The 22,594-nt window shown below is 40.9% G+C and overlaps 1 protein-coding gene across 1 annotated transcript in view; it reads right to left on the reverse strand.

Moving 5' to 3' along the window:
* The window catches only part of LOC122756127 (taurochenodeoxycholic 6 alpha-hydroxylase-like), a 35,939-nt gene that overhangs the window by 12,144 nt on the left and 1,201 nt on the right, over nucleotides 1–22,594 (reverse strand). The window contains exons 2-8 of the mRNA XM_044005249.1: nucleotides 18,332–18,473; nucleotides 12,855–12,899; nucleotides 7,176–7,303; nucleotides 6,211–6,335; nucleotides 5,971–6,125; nucleotides 4,599–4,708; nucleotides 3,451–3,641 (exon numbers count right to left, since the gene is read on the reverse strand). Coding sequence (XP_043861184.1) covers nucleotides 3,451–3,641; nucleotides 4,599–4,708; nucleotides 5,971–6,125; nucleotides 6,211–6,335; nucleotides 7,176–7,303; nucleotides 12,855–12,899; nucleotides 18,332–18,473 — 896 coding nt within the window. The remainder of the gene's footprint in view (nucleotides 1–3,450; nucleotides 3,642–4,598; nucleotides 4,709–5,970; nucleotides 6,126–6,210; nucleotides 6,336–7,175; nucleotides 7,304–12,854; nucleotides 12,900–18,331; nucleotides 18,474–22,594) is intronic.

A 22,594-nucleotide genomic window follows, 5' to 3' on the forward strand; every position in this document is an offset into this window, starting at 1 on the left:
AGAGGCAGAGAGATGACCCATTCCTCAGATTTTCAGATGGTCCAAAGTTGGGAGAATTGGCCAATAATTTGGAGACAGAGTCAGCCTCCCAAAAGATCTCACCAGGCTAGAATGTTGGGATAAATGTGGTGAGATGAAAATGAGTAGGGATAAATGGAAAACCTTACATGTGAGGACAAAAAACCTACTTCACTGGTGCAGCACACAATGTGTCTTCTCTATGGGAGGCATGGCTAGATGGCAGTTTTCACAAAATTACTCATCATTCTTATGATTTTCCAAACCAACATATCCATCCCTATTTATCATCTCCTTATTTCTCTTGTCTCCCTCTGTTAAGATGTAAGTTCCTTGAGAGCAAGGATTGTCTTTTATTTTTGTGTCTCCAGTGCTTGGCACATAGTGACAACTTAATACATTTTTACCCATTTACCCATTGATAAGTTGTTTTCAAGGATCTGAAGGGCTGTTTTGGTAGAAGACAGAGTATGTTTATTCTCCTTGGTCCTAGAGACCAGAAACCCAGGACCCAAAGATGGAAGTTAAAGAGAAACATATCTAATCTTTATTTACGGAAAAATCTAACCTCATACCAATTAGAACTTTCAAACAGAGTAATCAATTTCATCTGTAGGGATGCGTTTTCCATCACTGGACGTCTTTGAGGTACAATGGCCATTAATTAGGCATATTGTTTTTGGGGTTGCTATTTAAGAATGGTTAGTATTAGATGGGTTCTGAGGGCTTTTCCAATTATGATATTCCATGATTCTATTAATCTTTCCCCATCCTCTCTGAAGAGGCAGCTAGGTGGTGAAGTGGATTGAGTTCTGAGTCTAGAGTCAGGAAGACCTGATTTCAAATGCAATCTTAGACACTTACTAACTTGGACAATTGACATAATTGCTGTCTGCCTCAGTCTCCTTAACTGCAAAATGGGGATAATAATAGCATCAACCTCTCAGGGTTGTTGTGAGACTCAATTGAGATAATATTTGTAAAGTGCTTAGCACAGTTCCTGGCACACAGAAGATGCTTAATAAATGCTTTTTCCCTTCCCTTTCTTCCCTTTGTCTTTTCTTCCTTGTCAAGGCTCCATCTCCTCTTTTCTCCTCTAGAATTCTGCTTAATTGATCATTCTTTCATCCTTCCCTCTCTACAGGATCTCCCTTGTTCAGTGTCGTCTTCTCTCAAATCACTGATTGTTCTGTATCAATCAACTGCCATTTGATATTCCTTCCTTTCTTCCTTCCTTCCTTCCTTCCTTCCTTCCTTCCTTCCTTCCTTCCTTCCTTCCTTCCTTCCTTCCTTCCTTCCTTCCTTCCTTTCTTTCTTTGTTTCTTTGTTTCTTGATCTCTTTCTTTTTGCAGCCAAACTTCTGGAAAAAATCATCTTCATCTGATATATCTACCTTCCATTCTTTCAAACCCTACTACCCAAGCTTTTTATTCTGTATCCAGTTGGTATTTATGGTGGTATCCTCTTGCCTTCTTAGAAGCATTTGATAATGGTGATCATTTTTCCTTCCTTGCATTCTCTCTTTGCTTGACTTTTGGGACAACATGTTTTCTTGGTTTTATTCCAGCTCCTCTGACTTATCCTTATTTTTTTTTTTACTGAGGCAATTGGGGTTAAGTGACTTGCCCAGGGTCACACAGCTAGTAAGTGTTAAATGTCTGAGGCCGGATTTGAACTCATATACTCTTGACTCCAGGACCTGTGCTCTGTCCGCTGTGCCATATAACTGTCCCTATCCTTATTTTTGTTGGCAAGGAGCACTTGCTGAGTTTTCTCCATAGAGTTTTTGAAATTTTAAAAAATCATGTAGTTAAGAAATATTGACAAATACAAACATTTCCTTATATAGTAAAGGGTTCTATCTAAAACTCTCACTCTATTATCTATACACTTTAAGTATCTATAAGATTTAACACAGTAGTACTTCAGCCAGTGAAGCTTGGGCTGGGACCTATTATTGGCCAATCAGTGAGAATCAGAATTGTTCATCCTTCCTTCTCAAAGAGGTCCTCTGACTGATCCTCAGCACTTATTTTGCTTTCCCTACTATTCAACAAATAGTGATTAAGGTTCTACTATTCCACTCTCTGTCAGACACTGTGCTAGGCTATGGGAATACAAAGACAAAACCTACACCTTTGGATTGCTGTGAGGATCAAATGAGATGATATTTGTAAAGCACGTTACAAACCTTAAAGCATGATATTAATGCTAGTTGCTGCTGCTGTTGTTACTCTTACTATCATTAGTGAAGATAGCAAGTGAGAATTCATGGAGAGAAGAGAGGGCCTATTAAGACTGGGAAAGAACTAGCATTATACTGTGACTGGAATATAGAGTACTCAAGAAAGAGCAATATGAAATCAATCTGGAAATATACATAGGCACCTGATGGAGAAAGGTATTAAATGTCAGAATTTTAAATTTACACATTATTCTATAGGCAGTAGGGAGACATTGATAATCTGTGAGGGAGAAGAGACATGGTCAGAAGTAGGGGTTAGGAATATTGTGGCAGTTCTGTGGAGGATAGATTTCAGAGTGGAGAGTCTGGATGGAGGGAAGTCAATTAGGAAGGAGAAGGCTGCTACAATCATCTAAGCAAGTAAAATCCATGGGAATGGAGGGAAGGGGTTAAATATAAGCAATGTTATGGAGGTAAAATTAAAAGACTTGGCAATTCCACCTCCCCCAATTCCGGGGAGGTGGTGATTGGTTGAGAAAAAAGGAAGAGTCAAGGAAAATAAAACTAAAATGTTTGTGATCCTGAGTGACTGGGAGAATGACATTGGGATCAGTGGGAATAGGGAAGCCTAAGAGAAGGAAAAGCTTCAGGGGTGAGGATGGGCATAAGGGATTAAGTACCAAAGATACATCCAATGGGGAAATCATAGTTACTTGCATATGTGCCCTTTTAATACCCCTGCTGGCTCTTTGGAAACAGGGTCTATGTTGTAGCTATCTTTGTATCTCCCTTTGTCCCCAGCACACAGATGATTGATGAATATTTGCTAAATTGAAGTTGAATGAATCTCATTGCTGAACTGAGACTTTATCTTACCAAGAGACTTAGGCCAGAAGGAATTTGGTGGAGGAGGGAGGGGCTTGGGCTTCTCCATTTTTTTGAGACAAGTAATCATTTCCAATTAAACTGGACAAACCAAGGGGATCTGAGAAATTAAGGATGAGTGTTGGCACCCTCAGTCTAAGAGGTAGGAAAAAACCCAATGACTGACTGAGGAATCAGAATAGACTCTTTAGAGGGCAGCTAGGTGGCGCAGTGGATAGAGTACTGGCCCTGGATTCAGGAGGACCTGAGTTCAAATCTGGTCTCAGACACTTAACACTTACTAGCTGTGTGACCCTGGGCAAGTCACTCAACCCCAATTGCCTCACTAAAAAAACAAAGAATAGACTCTTTGGGCCTCTCACCAGGTTATGGAATCTCCATCTTTCAGGATACCTTGGATCTCCTCTCTACATTTCTTCTGGTATTCTGGGTTCATGGCCAGGCAGTAGAAGGTCCAGGAGAGTCCAGAAGACACGGTGTCTTGGCCAGCAAACATAAATGTGTTTACCTCATCCAATAGTTCCTCGTCTGTCAAGTGTCCTCCATTTGTATCCTAAGAAGTCAAGAGTCTTCCTTAACTCAAGGCCAGTGTTATGGATCTGTTCTGTCTGCTGATCATCAGAATGACAATGAGAAAAATCATAACCGTGAAGGGAGAAGCCCTTCAAGCCACAAGACCCTGCTGACTTTCTGAGACCTGCTGGTAACCTCCCATCTAGTTTCCAAAACGCGTTCAGATTTCCAAATGCCCATTCCCTCCATGTCCTCAATATGTTCCAATCTCCATCTCACCTGACTTGGGGGCCCAGTGTCTCCTGGAACCAACATATCTTGGCACCATCTCTGGACAAGGCCCCAAACATGGGTCCATGCCTAGAACATTCTGTTGTTGAAGACTCTGCCTTCCATCCCTTGCACTTCCTAGAGCACTATACCTTTACTAACTTAATGTTGTCTGCAATATTGTATAGCACAATGATCTGCATGATGAACATATGGATTGCATTGTACCTGCTCCAATGGCTGGCATAGTATACATTAATACAACAAGAACTTAATAAATGCTTTAAAATGAATTAATGAGTAAATGTGCTACATAGAGAAAGTGCTGAAATTAGATCAACCTTTCATCCAAACAGGGCTGGGAATCTTCCTGGGGCTTCCAATTTACTATTTAATCAAGTATTGAGCATTTCAGGCTACCAACCTGTTTGTCTGACTTTCCAAATACTAGAGTTTTCTAATAGAATAGATATTTCTTGGTGGTATGCATTTTTTACAGTTTTGTTTCTATGTCTCTGAGTGCCTGGACACACTAGGGACATGTTTCACTTTTTTTTTGGCAGGGCAATCAGGGTTAAGTGATTTGCCCAGGGTCACACAGCTAGTAAGTGTCAAGTGTCTGAGGCCAGATTTGAACTCAGGTCCTTCTGAATCCAGGGCTGGTGCTTTATCCACTGCACCACCTAGCTGCCCCGGCATATTTCACTTTGAAGTTTTACGGGCTTACTCTGGCTTGGAAGAGAATGTCTAGGAAATCCAGGTACTTCTTCTTCTTTTGAACCCTGTCCTGCTCCCCTGGATTCTTGAGAGATGCCTTCTTATCTTGGATGACTTTGGCTGTTTAGCGGGGAGAGGGAAGAACATATTTCTGTTACCAGGAGCCATGGATCCTGCCACTGACAGAGACCCTGGGCATCATCTGTGAATCAGTTATGGAACTCAAGTGACTGCCCTATGGCAGTGACATCTCTCTATGAAAACATGATATCAAGCTGATCCACAGATCCTTGAAAGACACTTAAATCCTGCCCTGGGTAGTGCTTCTTATTGCCTTGTTACTAGCTCTTATAGGAGGGGCTTGTTGATGAGGCATGGGTTGGAATAAATACTTTGGAGATTGCTTCCCATTGGTTTTGAACATGAGTGACTGAGCTCTATAATACTGCTGGTATTGGAAATAGGCAACTTGGGAAGAAAAGCAGGTTTTGGAGTCAGTCAGAGTGTAGGCATGTTGTAAGTATGGTTCTAATGCCAGCACACTCTTAGTTCAGGTTCAATGTTGGGATGAAGTGAGGCATTTGCAAGTCACTGAACATTTCACAAAAGACGTTTACTTTGCTGTAACACAGCAAGGGTACAGTGGCACTTAGCCATTGTATCTAGATGTGCCTCATGCCCACCATCTCCATATAAAATGTATCTGGTCAGGACATCATCAGGGCCTGACCACTCATATGGTCTCAGGCAGTAGCCAAGTTCCAGGGATCCCTCCTTTCCTCTTATTGGAGAGGGTGGACTGGTGGGATCCTCAACTTCAGGACACTCAGGGTATTCTACTCATGATCCCCCATTGGCTACCCTCTTGGGCTTTTGAATCCCCAGAAACTCAGCATTCTGCATGACACTGTCCCTTGGAATCCATATCTTTCTTTAATTCTCTGCTCAGGGTCCACATCTTACATGAGCCCCTTCCTAATTCTCATTTGTTAGTGTTTCCCACATACCCCACCCAATGGATCTGTCTGTATTTTCAAGTCAATGAATGCATTGTATCCCCTGCCCCCCCTTCCCTATAAGCTCTTCAATATCAGGAGCCATTATCTTTCTTGTTGTACATTCTTGTATTGAATTGCATTGGTTATCCCAGCCAATCATTGCATCAGAGATCTAGAACTAGAAGGACCTTACAGGCTTCCTAGTACACTCTCTTCATTTTGTAGTTGAGGAAAGAGAGCCTTAGGGATGCTAAGTGTCTTGTAGTTAGTCAGAGGCAGGAATTAAACCCAGATTCTATCACTCCAGCATCACTGCATCACTCTAAACAGTAGTGTGATATGAACCAGAGGGCGTGCATGGATGGTCCACATCCTAGGAAATACCTGGGTGCTTTTTTAATTCTTGGCAGAGATCCTGGAACTCCTGGAAGTCAGGGCTCAGCTTGTAAAGGAAGTCACTGTAATAGATGTAGTTGGTCAAGCGATTGTAGATGAGATTTCCGGTTCTGTACACCTTCTTGAAGTAGGTGTACAAGAAGCTACAAGAGAAGGCATAATGGATTATCAGGAGATAGGGTGATGGTCAGTACGTGGTCCTCATCCTAGGTGCCCATTGCCACTGACCTTTTTTCCTGGTAGAAATCCTGGACACTGAAGGCACATTTCAGGATATTGTTGAAAGACATGAGAGACATAGGCTCAAAGATGTCCATGGAAGTGTCCTCAGTCCGGAGTTTTTCCCATTCATCCTGGGAGAGTAAGATCTGCATCATCACTGCTAGAACCCCTTTTTCCTTATCTATTTGCACATGGCATTGTTCTCTCTCTGCCTCTTTCTGTCTGTCTGTGTGTCTGTATTTCTTCCTACTCCTCCTCTTTCTCCCTTATGGATTTGACGACTGGATCTGTGGCTTACTCATGTGATCATGGACAAATGATTTGACTTTTATGTTATTATAAATTTTCTATGATATTATATAAAAATAGTATATAAACATAATAGATGTAGTGGATATTAATACATTAGTATTATTTATGAATATATTATTCTTTTTTTGGAGGGGGGCAATGAGTGTTAAGTGACTTGCCCAGGGTCACACAGCTAGTAAATATCAACTGTCTGAGATCAGATCTGAATTTAGGTCCTTCTGAATCCAGGGCCAGTGCTTTATCCATTGTACCACCTAGCTGCCCTATAAATATTTTATTCTAATAAAATTTTATAGTCTGAGTCTCAGACTGCTTATTTTTTAATCTCCTTATTATCAACTCTATAAGGAAGATTCTAGATGTATTGTAATCCTCATTTGTAAAATAGAGATAATAATTCCTGCAGTATCTTCCTTATAGAATTGCTGGGAGGCTCCAATGAGACAAAAATACTAAGGTTATCACAGAAACTCAGAATTCGAAGGGAATAATCTTTAAGGCCAAGTAGCCAAATCTTTGCTGATATGTCCATCTTGATCTTCCTTCAATTTCCTACTACATTGCTGGACACAGAAGCAGATGCTTAGTCCCGCAAAAGGCTCCATTTCTCCATGGTTGTTGAACACCTTGTGAGGACCTTGGGCAGCCTGTTCTCTCACCAGCATCATGGAGACTGAATCCTTCATTAGATAGACGTAGTCCTTCAGGACGTTCAAGTGGAAGGCTGGGGTCACCAGGCGCCGGTGGTATTGCCACTGCTTGCCATTTATGTTCAACAGGCCTTGCCCTTAAGAGACAATAGAGATTCTGACTGGGTTACACCAAGGACATCACTACCCACACTAAGCAAAATGTCAATATTTCCTTGGGTTTTGTCCCTGTGTAGATATTTTCTCCTCTCCTTCTTGCTCCCCTTCATTTTTTTTTTTGTTTGTTTTTGTTAGAAGGTAGGGATAGTCTCGTTTCCTTGTTTACTAAGCACTTAATACATGTTTTATCCATCTATTTATTATCAATCTATTCTGCTGACATCCATATCCCTATCCACAGCTATATCGATATCATCTATATTTATATTTCTGTCTCCATTTGTATATACCCACTTCTGCATATGCGTGTGGGGACCAATTTTTAACTGGGGAGTGCTAGCTAAGCGGCTCGCCGCAATACTGGGGCAAAGAAGGAGACCGGCAGCCTCCCTCAAAACAGAACAAGATTTATTTTAACGAGAATGAACTTAAAAAAAAAAAAACCCACAAACAGGATCAGTAGGATCAAGGGAAAGGAAATAAAATGGGGAAAGGGAAATTATAATACCTGAAAAAAAATACCACCGCCCAGGAATCAGCTGAAAATACGCAGCAGGACGCCTGTTGCTTTCCAGCTTCCACCTAGAATGCCCAATTCTCCTCCCCCAAACCTAGAAATACCCCACACAGCCCCAGCCAATGGGATGGCCGCTATGACAATCACATGATTGCCCTCACTAGGCTTCCAATCATTATAATTTTGCCAGGCCCATGTAGGCATTGGTGAGTGGTGATGACGTGAGGTGCCAGAGCCCTGGCAATGGCTACAACCAGTGGGTGGAGCACCGTGCGGTTTGTGGAGCCCCAGGCCAGTGCACGCTGAGGCATAAAAACCTCAAAAACCAATTAATTCTTTACGTGTGTGTGTGTGTGTGTATGTGTGTACATTTCTGCCTGTCTCTATCATGACTTTTGTTACTGCTATATAAATTGCTGCTAATTTTTGAGGTTTTCTTTTGCATTCCCCTGTTCTGTTGAAGGTATTATCTCAGATTCTCAGCTGATTTTCTGGAGTTTTCTATCTAAATTCTAATGTAGTTAGTAAATAGGGGTAGCTTTTCTCCTCTTTTAATATGATTATACTTTAAATTTTTTCCTTTATTCTCTTTCATTTCTTTTTCTTAATACTATTACTAACATTTTGTCACTGAACTCTAGTGACCCAGAATGAAAGAGTGAAGATGACCTAGCTCTGCCTCTTTTAAATCTAATTCATGCACAAATCAAGGCATCTCCCTCAGGATGTCATTGGTCCCCTTCAAGAATGAAGGTTAAACAACAACATTTCTAGAATTATGTCAAATAACTGGGAAATAGTGTGTCATTGCTTTACTGTTCTATTTATTGGGAAACTTCTAGTGTTATCCCACTGCATAGAATGCAGTCATTTACTTTTACACATCTACATGTTAAGTAATATTTTAAAAACTCCTTCTTTGCCTATGCTTTGTAGAATTTTGGGTTTTGAGCTTAAATTAGTGTTATGCTTTGTCAAATACTTTTTTCACTATTTTAAAATAAATCAATATAGTTCTGGTTATTTTTTATTTTCAATGTGATTATTTTGCTGAAATGTCATTGTATTCTTGGTATAAATTCAACTTAATCTTAATGACTGTCTTTTTAATATTGTTGTAGACATTTTGCCAAGATTTCATTAAAAATTTTTGAACCAACTTATTAATGCTGTTGGTCTATAGTTTTTTTTTCTTTTGTCCTTCCCTAATATGTCTTAGGATTATATGGGTCTCATAGAACAGGCACGGTAAAATGTTTTCTTTCTAGATTTTTGAGAATAAAAGGCAGAATTATCCTTTCAATATATAAGTAAATTCATCTCTTCATTCATTTGGACCAGGAGTTTCCATCCCCTAGTTCCTCATAGCTGGTTCGATTTGTTTTCCTGTGATTGGGCTATTTAATGCTTCTATTTCCTATCCTGTTAATAAGATACTTTATCTGTTGCAGATATACCTCATTTCTTTTAAATTCTCATGTTCATTGATCTATAGTTTGTGGTGGTATGCTCCAATAATTTTTTTTCCATTTTCCCTTCTGTTGTGTTTTTTCCTCATTATTTTTTAAAACTAGGGCATTTGATTTTTCCTAAACTTCTTTTTAATCTTTTTTTTTTTGGAGGGGGTGAGGCAATTGGGGTTCAGTGACTTGCCCAGGGTCACACAGCTAGTAAGTGTTAAGTGTCTGAGGTCAGATTTGAACTCAGGTCCTCCTGAATCCAGGGGCAGTGCTCTATGTGTGCGCCACCTAGCTGCCCCTTTTTAATAATTTTGTCAAAAGACTAATCGATTTTGTTATAATCAGCTTTTAATTTGATCAGTTCTATATAATTTTCAGTTTCCAATTCACCTTCCCCCCCTCTAACTTTAAAGTTTCTCTATTTTGTTTTTCCTTGGGATTTGTTAATATGTTAATTTCCTGTTTTAGTACAGTATATTCAGTTGATTAACCCTCTATTTTTCCATTTTGGTAAGATTTGTTTTCAAAAATATGATTTTTCTTTTGAGGACTCCTTTAGCAGCATGCCAGGAATCTGGGTATAGTCATTTGCTATCATTCTCTATCACACTTTTTGTTTCTCTGATCTGTTCATTGGTTCACTCATTCTTCATTACTATGACTTTTATACTCTATTCATACACCAAATTTCCTGATTAGCCATGTGTATTCCACTTAATTAAAAATCTCACCTCCTTCTCTCCAATTATTTCCCATCATCCCATCCTTCCTTATACCTCACCTCTGGTAAATCTATTCTCTCCTTCTGAGACATCTAATCCCTCTCCCTCTCAAAATTTTCTAAGGCCATTAGCTATGCTCTGACTTCCCTTTCTTACTTTTCAAATTTTGACCTTATACTTTTTAGTCACTTTGGTGCTATGCTCTCCTCTAGTCTCTCAACCCTTTTTTATCACTCATCTCTTGCCAAACCCCAATCCTGGAATGCTCCAATGGAGTTGGGGGAAGTCCCACAGCCATGCTGTCTGTGTATATTATATGTTTATGTTATTCAACCTCAATTGGGATTTCACTGTTGCAAGGCAGTACTTTTATTCCTCCCTGATTTATTCCCTATCAAAATCCCCACAAAACTATTCTAATCCTCTCTTCAAGCATCCCACACTTCCCTCTTTGCCCTACCAGCTGAAGACTTTGCCCTTATTACATAGAAAATGAAGGCTATTCAATGGGAGTTCCCCACCTTCCTTTCTCTTCACCTCAAAATCCCTTGACATCAGCTGCCCACTCTGATGATGAGATTGCCCTTTTTCTTGCCTGGGGCCCAACCTCCACATTTTCACTTGATTCCATGCCCTTACATTTTATCCATCATACTTATCCTCCATTGTGCTCCACTTCTCTCTAAACTTCAACCACTCCCTTATCTACTGGTTGCTTCTCTGATGCTTTCACACACCCTCCCCTCCTCCATCCTTAACCCCCCCCCCCCAACTTTAGAAGGCCATGTCATCCATTCAAGCTCTTGTCCTTCATTTCTCCTCCCTTTCTCTGCCAAATACCTAGAAAAGGCTATCTACACTCACTGCTTCCATTCGTTCTTCTCTCATGCCCAGTCTGGTGTCTAACCTCATCAGTTGAATGAAACTGCTCTCTCCAAAGTTACCCACCTTCTCTTGCCAAATCTAATATGCTTGTCCTGGTTCTAATCTTTCACGTGTTTGACACTAGCGACCATCTTCTCCTCTCTGGGTTGCCACAATAACAATAACTGTTTCCTAGGTCTCCTCCTACCTGTCTAACCACTCATCAATTTCTCTTCCTGGATCATCAATCATATCATATCTCTCCCTTCTCTGACCATGGGTATCCCCAAGGCTCTGCTCTAGGCCCTCTTCTTTTTTTTCTCTCTTCTCTCTCTTGGTAACTTCATCAGCTCCAAGGATTGAATGATCATCGCTATGCAGGTGGCTCACTCACACATTTCTGTATCCATCCTGTTTCCTCTCTGAACTTCAGCTTTGCATTCATTAGCAGGACACTTCAAGTCTAATGTCCTGGAAACACCTCAAACACAACAGGTCCAAAACCAAACATTGTTTTTCACCTCAATCCCATACTTCCTACCAACTTTTCTACTATTGGAATAAATCTCATCAGCCTTCTTACTCTATCTCATCACTACCCTCTACCCCTCTCATTTGAGGGTGGGACCATGAACTCGAAATCTCCATTCAAGGAGAAAGCTTAGCTCAGACACTTCCTCATTTCTCAGGTGGCTGCATTACTTGGGGACTTCTCTGACTGACTTCTCCACCATGTCTCCTCTTCTTGTCCCCTCCCCCTTTTGCTTTCTTTTTCCTTCCTTCCTTCCTTCCTTCCTTCCTTCCTTCCTTCCTTCCTTCCTTCCTTCCTTCCTTCCTTCCTTCCTTCCTTCCTTCCTTCCTTCCTTCCTTTCTTCTTTCCTTCCTTCCTTCCTTTCTTTCACGGGGCAATGAGGGTTAAGTGACTTGCCCAGAGTCACACAGCTAGTAAGTGTCAAGTGTCTGAGGCTGAATTTGAATTTAGGTCCTCCTGAATCCAGGGCTGGTGCTTTATCCATTGTGCCACCTAGCTGCCCCTTTCCCTTTCAGATTCTTAATGTGTTTATCTTCCCCTATTACATTGAAAGTTCCTCAAGGACAGGCACCGTTTTATTATTTCTATTTCTCCTCCTCCTCCTTCCTCTCTCTTTCTCCTCTTTTTTCCCCTTGAATTTGGAGCCCCAGTACTCGGCAGTGCCTGGCACATTTATTGCTGTTGTTCAGTCATTTCAATTATGTCTGACTCTTTGTGACCCCATTTGGTTTTCCTTGGCAAAGATACTGGATTAGTTTGTGCTTTCCTTCTCCAGCTCATTTTACAGATCAGGTACTGAGGGTTAAGTGACTTACTCAGGGCCACACAGCTAGTAGGTGCCTGGGGCCAGATCTGAATTCAGAAAGATGATTCATCCTGACTCCAGGCCCAGCCATCTTTTTATTTTTTGGTGAGGCAATTGGGGTTAAGTGACTTGCCCAGGGTCACAGAGCTCATAAGTGTTAAGTGTTTGAGGCCGGATTTGAACTCAGATACTCCTGAATCCAGGGCCGGTGCTCTATGTACTGTGACACCTAGCTGCCCCCCTACCTCCCAGCCATCATTTTTAACTATGATGCCACCAAGCTGCTCCTCGATTTTACTTTTTCAATTTCTCCCAGATGTTGGCTCTCACCACTCCTGAATTTACTTTGAATTTAGTTTGTTATTTTCTTGTATGGGTATGCATTATTTCCCTTGAATTTCTAAACTTACTTATGGTTACTTTTTGTAATCTTAAATAGGAGCTAGGTTTTCATTTTTGTTTTTCTTTGTATCTCCAGCACCTACCACCATAGCTTGTGAACAGTGGGTATTGAATTAAGGCTTGTTGGGTGAAATTGATTGAGCACCACTTAAGTCAGTTTCCTTTCTTGGCTGCTACACATATTTCTGATCCACACAGAGAAGAATAAACAGATTATAGACACTTACCAAGCCAGGGAATTGCAAATCTGTAGCCCACCTGGGTTTTTGGATCTGCAAAGTTAAGCAAAGAAGAAGGCTCACATTAGGTGGGAACTGTATTAGATTAGACCTGCATTGAGCCAACTACTCCCAGGCACATAACATGAGCAAGGAGAACCTAGCACTTTGCAAGCATGGGCCAGCACCCTGGGAACCACAGCTGCTTCCTTGGGTACCTGACAGAGCAAATGAGATGAAAGGACAAAATGAAGTCCTCGAGTTGTTGCATATTCCTCCCCACGAGTTCCAGGGAGGATCTCAGTCTGAAGTGCTTTCTACCCTGGAACTCTGACCACATGATGAGAAACAGAGTCTCAAGGTTTCATAGGGACTAAATGTCAGGGAGCCAGAAGTGAAGCTCAGGGTTTCTGCCTCCCCATCCAGGGCTATGGGTCTACTGCACAAAGTTGAATCTCAGGCTGGAGCTCTATTCTTGGAATGTTTGTAAGGAGGATAACTTCCCATAGCATGCCTGGGGGTGGGGGTTGAGCAGGAAATAATAATAATAGCACCCTCTGAAATACTATTCAGGGAGCTTTTCAGCTTGGAAAGGATGCTCTTTCAATGGTCTTCCCAATTAGCCTGTGAGGAAGGTCCTTGGGGAACCAGGGTTGCGCTGCCTTAGATCATTGGTTAGTTGTGGTTTTGATAGTAACAGGGGGACACATGACTGGAGGATTTTCTAGGATATGTTTCTTCATATGATAGGAACAGAGGACTTAGAGCTTTTATGGGGGAGGCGGAACTTGGTGGTTAGGATCTAGCCCTCTGATTTCATCTGTTTCATGTCACCCAGAATATATGGAAATTGAAAGAGAGCTTGACGGCATCTAATCTAATCCATAAACAAAAGGAATCCCTGCTTAACAAATTGTCCCCTCACAAAAACAAGAAAACAAAAACAAAAAAACAAGTTGTCCCCCGGTTTCTGTTTTGAGATCTCCAAAGGGGGCGGGGTGGGGAAGCCACCAGCTCTTTAAGAATTCTTTTTATAACAAACATTTTTATTTACAATTTGGGGTTCCAAATTCTATTGCCCCCTTCCTTCCCTTCCCTCCCCCTCTCTAAGGTGAGAAACAATCAGATATAGGTTATACACCTGCAATTATGTGAAACATTAGCATATTAGTCATTCTGTATAAGAAAAAATCAAATAAAAGGAAGAAAAAAAGTGAAAAATAGCATGCCTCAGTCTGTGTTCAATCAATATCAGTTCTTTCTTTGGAGGTGGATAGTTTGCTTCATCATTAGTCCTTTGGGATTGTCTTGGATCATTGTATTACTGAGAATAGTTAAGTCATTCACAGTTCTTCATTGAACAATATTGCTGTCACTCTGCACAAATCTCCTCACTTCACTATATATCAGTTCATATAAATCTTTCCAGGCCTTTTTGAAATCATCGTGCTTGTCATTTCTTAAAGTACAATGATATTCCATTGCAATCATATTCCACAGCTTTTTTAGCCATTTCCCAATTGATGGGCATTCCTTTGATTTCCAATTCTTAGCCACCACAAAAAGAGCTGCTATATTTTTGTACAAATAGGTCTTTCTTTCTTTTTTGGGGGATGTTTTTGGGACATAAACCTAGTAGTGGTATTGCTGGATAAAAGGGTATCACAGTTTTATAGCCACTTGGGCATAGTTCCAAATAGCTCTACAAAATGGTTGGATTAGTTCACAACTCCACCAACAGTGTTTTAGTTTTCCAGTTTTCCCACATCTCCACCAACATGCAACATTTTCCTTACTTTTTTTTGTTATATTAGCCACTCTGATATATGTGAGGAGGTACCTTAGAGATGTTTTAATTTGCATTTCTCAGATCAATAGTGATTTAGAGTCTTTTTTTCATATGAATATAGATAGTTTTGATTTCTTTGCCACAAACTCTTGAGACAGCCCATTTCACTCTGGGATAGCTTTCCTTGGTAACTAGCATTTCCTGATATCAACTTCCAAGCAGCAGCTAGGTGGCACAGTGGATAAAGCACCAGCCCTGGATACAGGAGGACCTGAGTTCAAATCTGGCCTCAGACACTTGACACTTACTAGCTGTGTGACCCTGGGCAAGTCACTTAACCCTCATTGCCCAGCAAAAAAAAAAAAATCAACTTCCAGTTTACCACCCCTCCCACCATCCCTCCTGGATCTGCCCTCTGGGATCAGACAGTGTAATCTCTCCTTCACAAAACAGCCCTTTAGGGGCAGCTAGGGGTGGTGCAGTGGATAGAACACTGGCCCTGGAGTCAGGAGTACCTGAGTTCAAATCCCGCCTCAGACACTTAACACTTACTAGCTGTGTGACCCTGGGCAAGTCACTTAACCCCAATTGCCTCACTAAAAAACAAAACAAAACAAAAAAACCCCAGCCCTTTAAACTCTTGAAGTCATCTATAATGCTCCTCCTGCGTGGAAATTTATTCATGTTTGTATATTGGTACCTAATCTGCAATTTCTAATCTTACAGACTTGTCTGTGGCTCTGACAGGTTAAGCGGCTTGTACGTAGTGACATAGTTAAGTATGTGTTAGCAATAGATCTTGAACTCAGGTGAAATGAAAATGAAATTGGTGCCCCCACATTGGTGGAAGGACTTTTGGTGCATCAATGTAATAAATAATTGTATCGCAAGAAATCATAAATAGGAAAGATTTCAGAGTAACCTGAGAGGACTTGAATGAAATGGTGCAGGGTACAGTAAGAAGAATGCAGAGGCAGTAAGGCAGTGCAGGTCTCCATTTGGAGTCAGGAAGACCTGGATTGAGATCTCGCCTCAGACAATTACCAGCTCTGTGAGCCTTAACCTCATGCAGTCTCAGCTTCCTCGTGTATAAAACAGGAATGATAATAGCTCCGACCTCATTGAGTTAATGTGAGGATCAAATGTGATATCATGTGGCCAGCGCTTTGTAAACCTTAAAGTGCTAGAAAAAAATCGAGCCATTATTACTAATAAGCCACATGATGACCACAACAATATAAAAGAAAACAACCTTGAAAGACTCTGATCAATTCGGTGAGACTGTCAGAAGACATGACAAAAGCTGTCTTCCACCTTTTGCTGAGATTTGCTGAGGGGTAATGGACAAAGGTTCAGAATGAGACTGGAGTTTGAGACACAGAAAATATTTTGATTTGCTGGATAGTGATAAAATTGCCCACCCAAAGAGAGAAGATAAAGAGCTGTGTCTATGAAACAGTTAAAAACACAAAAGCAGAAAGGAGATTTACTCTATTATCTATCTTCTTTCACCCTATCCCTTCTTAGAAGGGATTTGCTTCTGATTGCCTCCTCCCCCAATCTGTCCTCCCTTCTTTCGCCCCTCCCTCCTTATCCCCTTCCCCTTCTACTTTCCTGCTGGATTAGATAGATTACTCCACCCAATTGAGTGTGTTTGTTAATCACTCCTTGAGCCAGTTTTGATGAGATTAAGGCCTTTGAGCCAATTCTGATGAATGTAAGGCTCATTCACTGCCCCATTCCTCCCTCCATTTCTCCCTACACTCCATAAACCCTTTCTTGTTTCTTTCATGTGGGATTTCACCCCATTCTACCTCTCCCCTTCCCCCTCCCCCAGTATAATCCTCTCCTCAATTTTAACCTAAAGATGCCATCATGTGGAAGCTAGGTGACACAGTAGACAAAACACCCACCCTTGACCCAGGAGGACCTGAGCCCAAATCCAGCCCCAATCACCAGACACTCACTCGGGACATGTCACCCAACTCCGACCACCCCACAAAAAAAAGATAAACAAAAAATAAATGCTTTAAAGATATCATCCCTTCATAATCAATTCCTACCTGTGCCTGATGTAGGAGGCAAATAGGGGTTAATAGAAAAACCAAAGATCCAAGCTCTAATTCAGATATTAGCTCCAAAAGGGAGTTAGATCCCAGTTAATGGATAACTTATGCTAGGTTTTTGAACCCACATAAACCAGTATCCATAATGGGAACAGAGGGACCTAGGCCATGGAGACCTGAAGACAATAAAGGAAATGACAAGGGTATAGAAATTCTAATGAAAAATTGAGATATTTTGAAACTAGCCATGGGAATCAGAAAGAGACATGTGGAAAAAAGGCCAACTTTGTCCCCAGATTCACCTTATGACAAGTAAACTCCCAAAACACACCTCCACAAAAAAAGGTACCTGCCTCAGGGGTGGGCTTAGGACCCCAGGAACTCCAAATTAGGATAAGCCATCTCCTGTATCTCCCTGAGGTGGAGATTATTATAATGAGACTGATAAATCAATTTATCTATACTATAAATATAACTGTATTTCCTTTCCTTATTTGAGAGATACCTTTCCACTTTTCTGGTTCTCTCCCTGTGATCACTCACAGCATTGCAATAAAACTTGGGAAACTGAGTCACTGAGTCTTTTGGGACAAAATTCTTTTGGGACAACTCACTATTAATTTGACCCCAAATTCCATCCCACATCATGCCCTCTGTCTAAATTTATTTCTATCATCTGCCCTAATACTGAGAAAGTTCTTATGAGTTAGACGTATCATCTTCCAATGTAGGAATGTAAGTAGTTTAACATTTTAACATCCCTCTTAATTTATTTTTCCTGTTTACCTTTTTATGTTTACCTTTCCTGTTTATCTTTAGAGAAAGCTTTCTTGAAAGATGAGGAGGTATCCTAAAGTAGCCATTAGTGATATAACCATTATAAAATAACCTATGTGAGAACAATTATCTTGGGGGGAACTCAGTGTTTGCCCCTTCTTTCTTAGTCCTTTCTCCTCCCCCCCCCCGCCCCTCACTCCAAGGTCCAGTTCTCCTTGAAAGTAAGATTTATCTTGGTCAGACCCAATACAAATACAAAAATACAAAAAAATACAAAGGTATTGTGCCCCAACAGCTTGGGTGGGGGCCAAATTCTTTCTCTGATATCTTTTTCTTACCAAGATTTGAGTAACCTGTCACTCATCCCAAGACTTCATGTTAATATAATATACCTCCAATCATGTCAACCAATTGGATTTGATTGCTGTTGACCAATTAGATTTGATTGCTAAAGTGATGGACAGCCTACAGCTAGAAGGGCTTCTAAATGTAACCCCACACCATTATGAGTCTTTGGTTTGAGAGAGAAGGCCCTTGACCATCCTTTTATTAATAACCTGGGAGGGGGGGTGCTATTATTATCCCCATTTTATAGTTGAAGAAAATGAAGCAAACAGAGGCTAAGTGACTTGCCCAGGGTCACATGGCTAGTAAGTGTTTGAGAATGGATTTGAACCTAGGTCTTCCTGACTCCAGGCCCAGCATCCTACCCACTGTAATACTTAGTTGCCTGAGAAGATTCCCACTTATATATGGTTATGATTAGATGTCTTCTTAGGTCCCTTCTGTCTCCAATCTTCCAGTATTCCAACATATCTCCCAATGTTCTGTGATGTATGAGGGCTCATCCTTACCTTGTCGATTCAGGAAAATCCTTGCATATTCTGGGTCATAGATATGCAAATTTGCATGAAAGGGCCCAATCCAGAAAGGAAGAGCACTAGGGTATTTTTGGGGCAGCACCTTAAACGCCTCTAGTTCTGCTTCCACAGGATACTGCAATAAGAAATGAAAAATGAGTTGGTTCAGTGAACTCCAACTTCTCCCCTCCTCAACTGTCAGGCTCCAGACCACAGGCACCCAATGATGAGCTCAGAGATCTTTGGGAAGGGAACAGAAATATGGAAAGAAAAGACCTCCAAGGTGGGAGAAGGAACCTGAGAAGCATCTACTCCCACCCTCATCTGAGCAAGGATCTCTTCTACTGTGCCCTTGATATCTGGTTATCCGCCCCTCCCCTTGGAGATCCAGAAGGTGCTGAGAGGTTGCAGTTCCAGGCCATTGCCTACCAGAGGTCTCTATCTTCACTTTATCTCCATGGCTCATGAACATGGCCAACTCAAGAATTCCAAAAAAGTTTTTCCCCAAACCCACCCCTCCTCTCAAACTTCCTCATATCTGCATCTTTGTAAACTTGGAGTTACCTTTATCCTCCCATTTCTTCCACCCTTTTATAAAACCCATTTCCAAGTCTTGTCAGTCCTCTCTCCATAACATTTCTCCCACCATCACCATTCCAATCATACAGCTTTTGCCTTGACTCTAGCTGAGACCCTCATCACGTCTTGCCTGGACTAATTAATAGTCTCTGAACAGAGATTCTAGTCTCCATCTGGAGGCTAATAGTCAACTTCTACTTTCTCTTCTCTTTAATCCATCTTATACAGAGCTTCTTGATGGTTGGTTGTTGTCCTTCATTTTCTTTTCTTTTCTTTTCTTTTCTTTTCTTTTCTTTTCTTTTCTTTTCTTTTCCTTTCCTTTCCTTTCCTTTCCTTTCTTTTCTTTTCTTTTCTTTTCTTTTCTTTTCTTTTCCTTTCCTTTCCTTTCCTTTCCTTTCCTTTCCTTTCCTTTCCTTTCCTTTCCTTTCCTTTCCTTTCCTTTCCTTTCCTTTCCTTTCCTTTCCTTTCCTTTCCTTTCCTTTCCTTTCCTTTCCTTTCCTTTCCTTTCCTTTCCTTTCCTTTCCTTTCCTTTCCTTTCCTTTCCTTTCTTTTCTTTTCTTTTCTTTTCTTTTCTTTTCTTTTGGTGGGGCAATGAGGGTTAAGTGATTTGCCCAGGGTCACACAGCTAGTAAGTGTCAAGTGTCTCAGGTCCTCCTGAATTCAGGGTCGGTGCTTTATCCACTGTGCCACCTAGCTGCCCCTGTTGTGCTTCATTTTCAAAGCGGACCAAAATAACATCATTATGTTAGGGTCAAGATAAAATGTGTCCAACTATGGCTTGTTAGACCAATATGAGCTTGGAAGGTTCTACCACAGGTCAGGCATAAATGGTTCACATGAACATTTGGAGTGGAAATATTTCTAAATTTGTACATTTCATGGTTTTTCTTTTTCTTTTTCTTTTTCTTTTTTTTTGAACTACTGCAATTCTCCTTTGCTCATAGAACAGAATTCCCTCTTTGATTTGGGTATGGAATGCTGGGTGGTCCTTTGCTAGTATCTCCCATATCTCACAATTGATTCCAAATTTCTGAAACTGCTAGATAAATATTCCCAAAACTGTGATCTAGACAGATCACACCACTCTCCTTACCCAGAATGGAGGAAGAAAGCTTAGAAGCAGTGTATGTATGTGGCTGTAGATGTTTATAAGTAAAGGGAAGAATATATGACCAAAAGCCATTCTTTTATAGATATGTGATCAAGGGATATGAATAATGTCTCAAAAGAAGAAATGCACACTTGGTAGTTGCTCTATATTGGAGTGAAGGTCTAATGTGTCTGACTTTGGCTGATCAGGCCAATAGGAGCTCAGAAGGCACTACCAAAGGTAGAGCACAAATAGTCCACGTAAACATTTGGAGTGGAGTTATCTCTAAATTTGTGGATCTCATGTTTCTTTTGAGCCAGATCTCTGAAAGCTGCCCCCTGCTCCACTGGTGCCCTGAAAAAGACTCAGCAGCTCTCATACCAGTAGTCTTCTCTGAACACATTGTACACATCCCAGATTGCAAACTATTAGCAACATGAAATAAGGCTCCAAATTATTAATAATAAGAGAAATGACCATTAAAACAACCCCTGAGTTTTACCTCACACCTTTCAAATTGACAAATATGACAAAAGATAAGAAGAATCAACATTGGAGTGGTTATAAAAGCTAGTCATACTAGTACATTGTTGGTGAAGCTGTACAACCATTTTGGGAAAGGATTTGGAATTCTGACAATAAAGTGACTCAATTATCCATACCCTTTGACCCAGAGATTCCATTACTAGGCTCATACCTTAAGGAAACTGTTGATAATAAGGAGTCCATATATATATATGCATATATATATATATATATATATGGATAGTAGCACTTTTTGTGATAGTAAACATTTGTAAATAAAGTAGACGCCCATCTCTTCCCTCCCTCCTTTTTCTTCTCCACCCCTTCCTTGTTCCTTTCTTTCCTTCCTCCCTTCTTTCCCTCCCTCCTTCCTTCCTTCCTTCCTTCTTTCCTTCCTTCCTTTCTCTCTCCCTCCCTTTGCTCCCTTATTTTTCTCCTTCCTCCCTTCTTTCCCTCCCTCCTTCCTTCATTCTATCCTTCCTTCCTCCTTTGCTTCCTTCCTCTTTTCCTTCATTCCTTATTTCCTCCCTCCCTTCCTGTCTCCTTTCATTGTTTCCTTCCCTGAGATCAAAGTTCTACTCAGAGCATGTGCTTAAGAAATAGTAATTAGCATAAAAAGGGAAAAGGACCCACATATACAAAAATATTTATAGTTGCTCTTTTTGTGGTGGCAAGGAATTAGAAATTGAGAGGTTGCCCATCAGTTGAGGAATGGCTGAACAAGTTGTGGTATATGAATGTAATGGAATACTATTGTGCAGTAAGAAATGATGAGCAGGCAGATTTCAGGGAAACCTGGAAAGACTTACATGAACTGATGGTGAGTGAGATGAGCAGAACCAGGAGAACATTGTACACAGTACCAACAACATTGTGTGTTGATCAACTGTGATAGACTGACTTGATTTTTCTCCACAATACAATGGTCTAAGATAGCTCCAAAGGACTCATGATGGAAAATGCTCTCCAAATCCAGAAAAAAAAACCCAAAACCTGTTGAATCTGGATGCAGATCGAACCATACTATTTCTATTATTGTTGTTGTTGTAGTTTTTCTTTTTTGAGGTTTTTCATTTTTGCTTTGATTCTTATCTCATAACATGACTAATGCAGAAGTATGTTTAATGTGATTGTACATATATAACCTTTATCAGATTACTTGCTTTCTTGAAGAGGGGGGAGTGAGGGGAGGGAAGGAGAAAAAATTGAAACTAGAAATTTTATAAAAACAAATGAAGGGGGCAGCTAAGTGGCACAGTGGGTATAGCACCGGCCCTGGAGTCAGGAGTACCTGAGTTCAAATCCAGCCTCAAACACTTAACACTTACTAGCTGTGTGACCCTGGGCAAGTCACTTAACCCCTGTTGCCCCGCAAAAAAAAAAAAAACCCAAATGTTACAAACTATCTCTAAATGTAACTGGAAAATAATAAAACATTTATATGGGAAAAAAAAGAAATGATGATTAGATCTGCCACATTCCTGTTCTCGCCCATCGCTTTCCGCCCCACTCAGGATCTTGGGAGTGATGGTGTCAGGAGAAAGAACAAAAGAGCCTTTGCTGTCACTCAGGCAGCTGCACATAAAATCGAGCCAGTTTTCTGTGCCCTTCCTTTTGTGGACAGCTTAGAATGATAGGCTCCTAGCAGGCCTCTGTTTGCCTTTCAGATGTGTGTCAGAGTCAACACTTCTGGGTTGTCACAACAAAACCAGAGAAGAGGACTCAGGGATGCCCTAGAAAATTTATAATTAAGTATTTACAATGCTTTTTGGGGACAGACAGGGAAGGACAGTCCCTTTTCTAGAATACTGAGGTCATACCTTTAGAGACATTATCTAGTCCCCACCCTTTCCCACTATACAGAGGAGGAAATTAAGGACCAGAAAGGGTCCTGACTTTGCCCAAGTTCTCACAGGTAGAAAGTAGCAGAGCTATGGCAGACTCTAAATCCAGTATTCTCCACCAAGTGGCTGCTTCTTTCTCTCTGAAGCCTGAACACACCAGTTGTGCTGTGCAAAAGGGCTGTGTGACCTAATTGTTCAGCTGTGACAAGGAGAGGATGG

This window comes from Dromiciops gliroides, chromosome 4, assembly GCF_019393635.1.
Source record: "Dromiciops gliroides isolate mDroGli1 chromosome 4, mDroGli1.pri, whole genome shotgun sequence".
Lineage (NCBI taxonomy): Eukaryota > Metazoa > Chordata > Mammalia > Microbiotheria > Microbiotheriidae > Dromiciops > Dromiciops gliroides.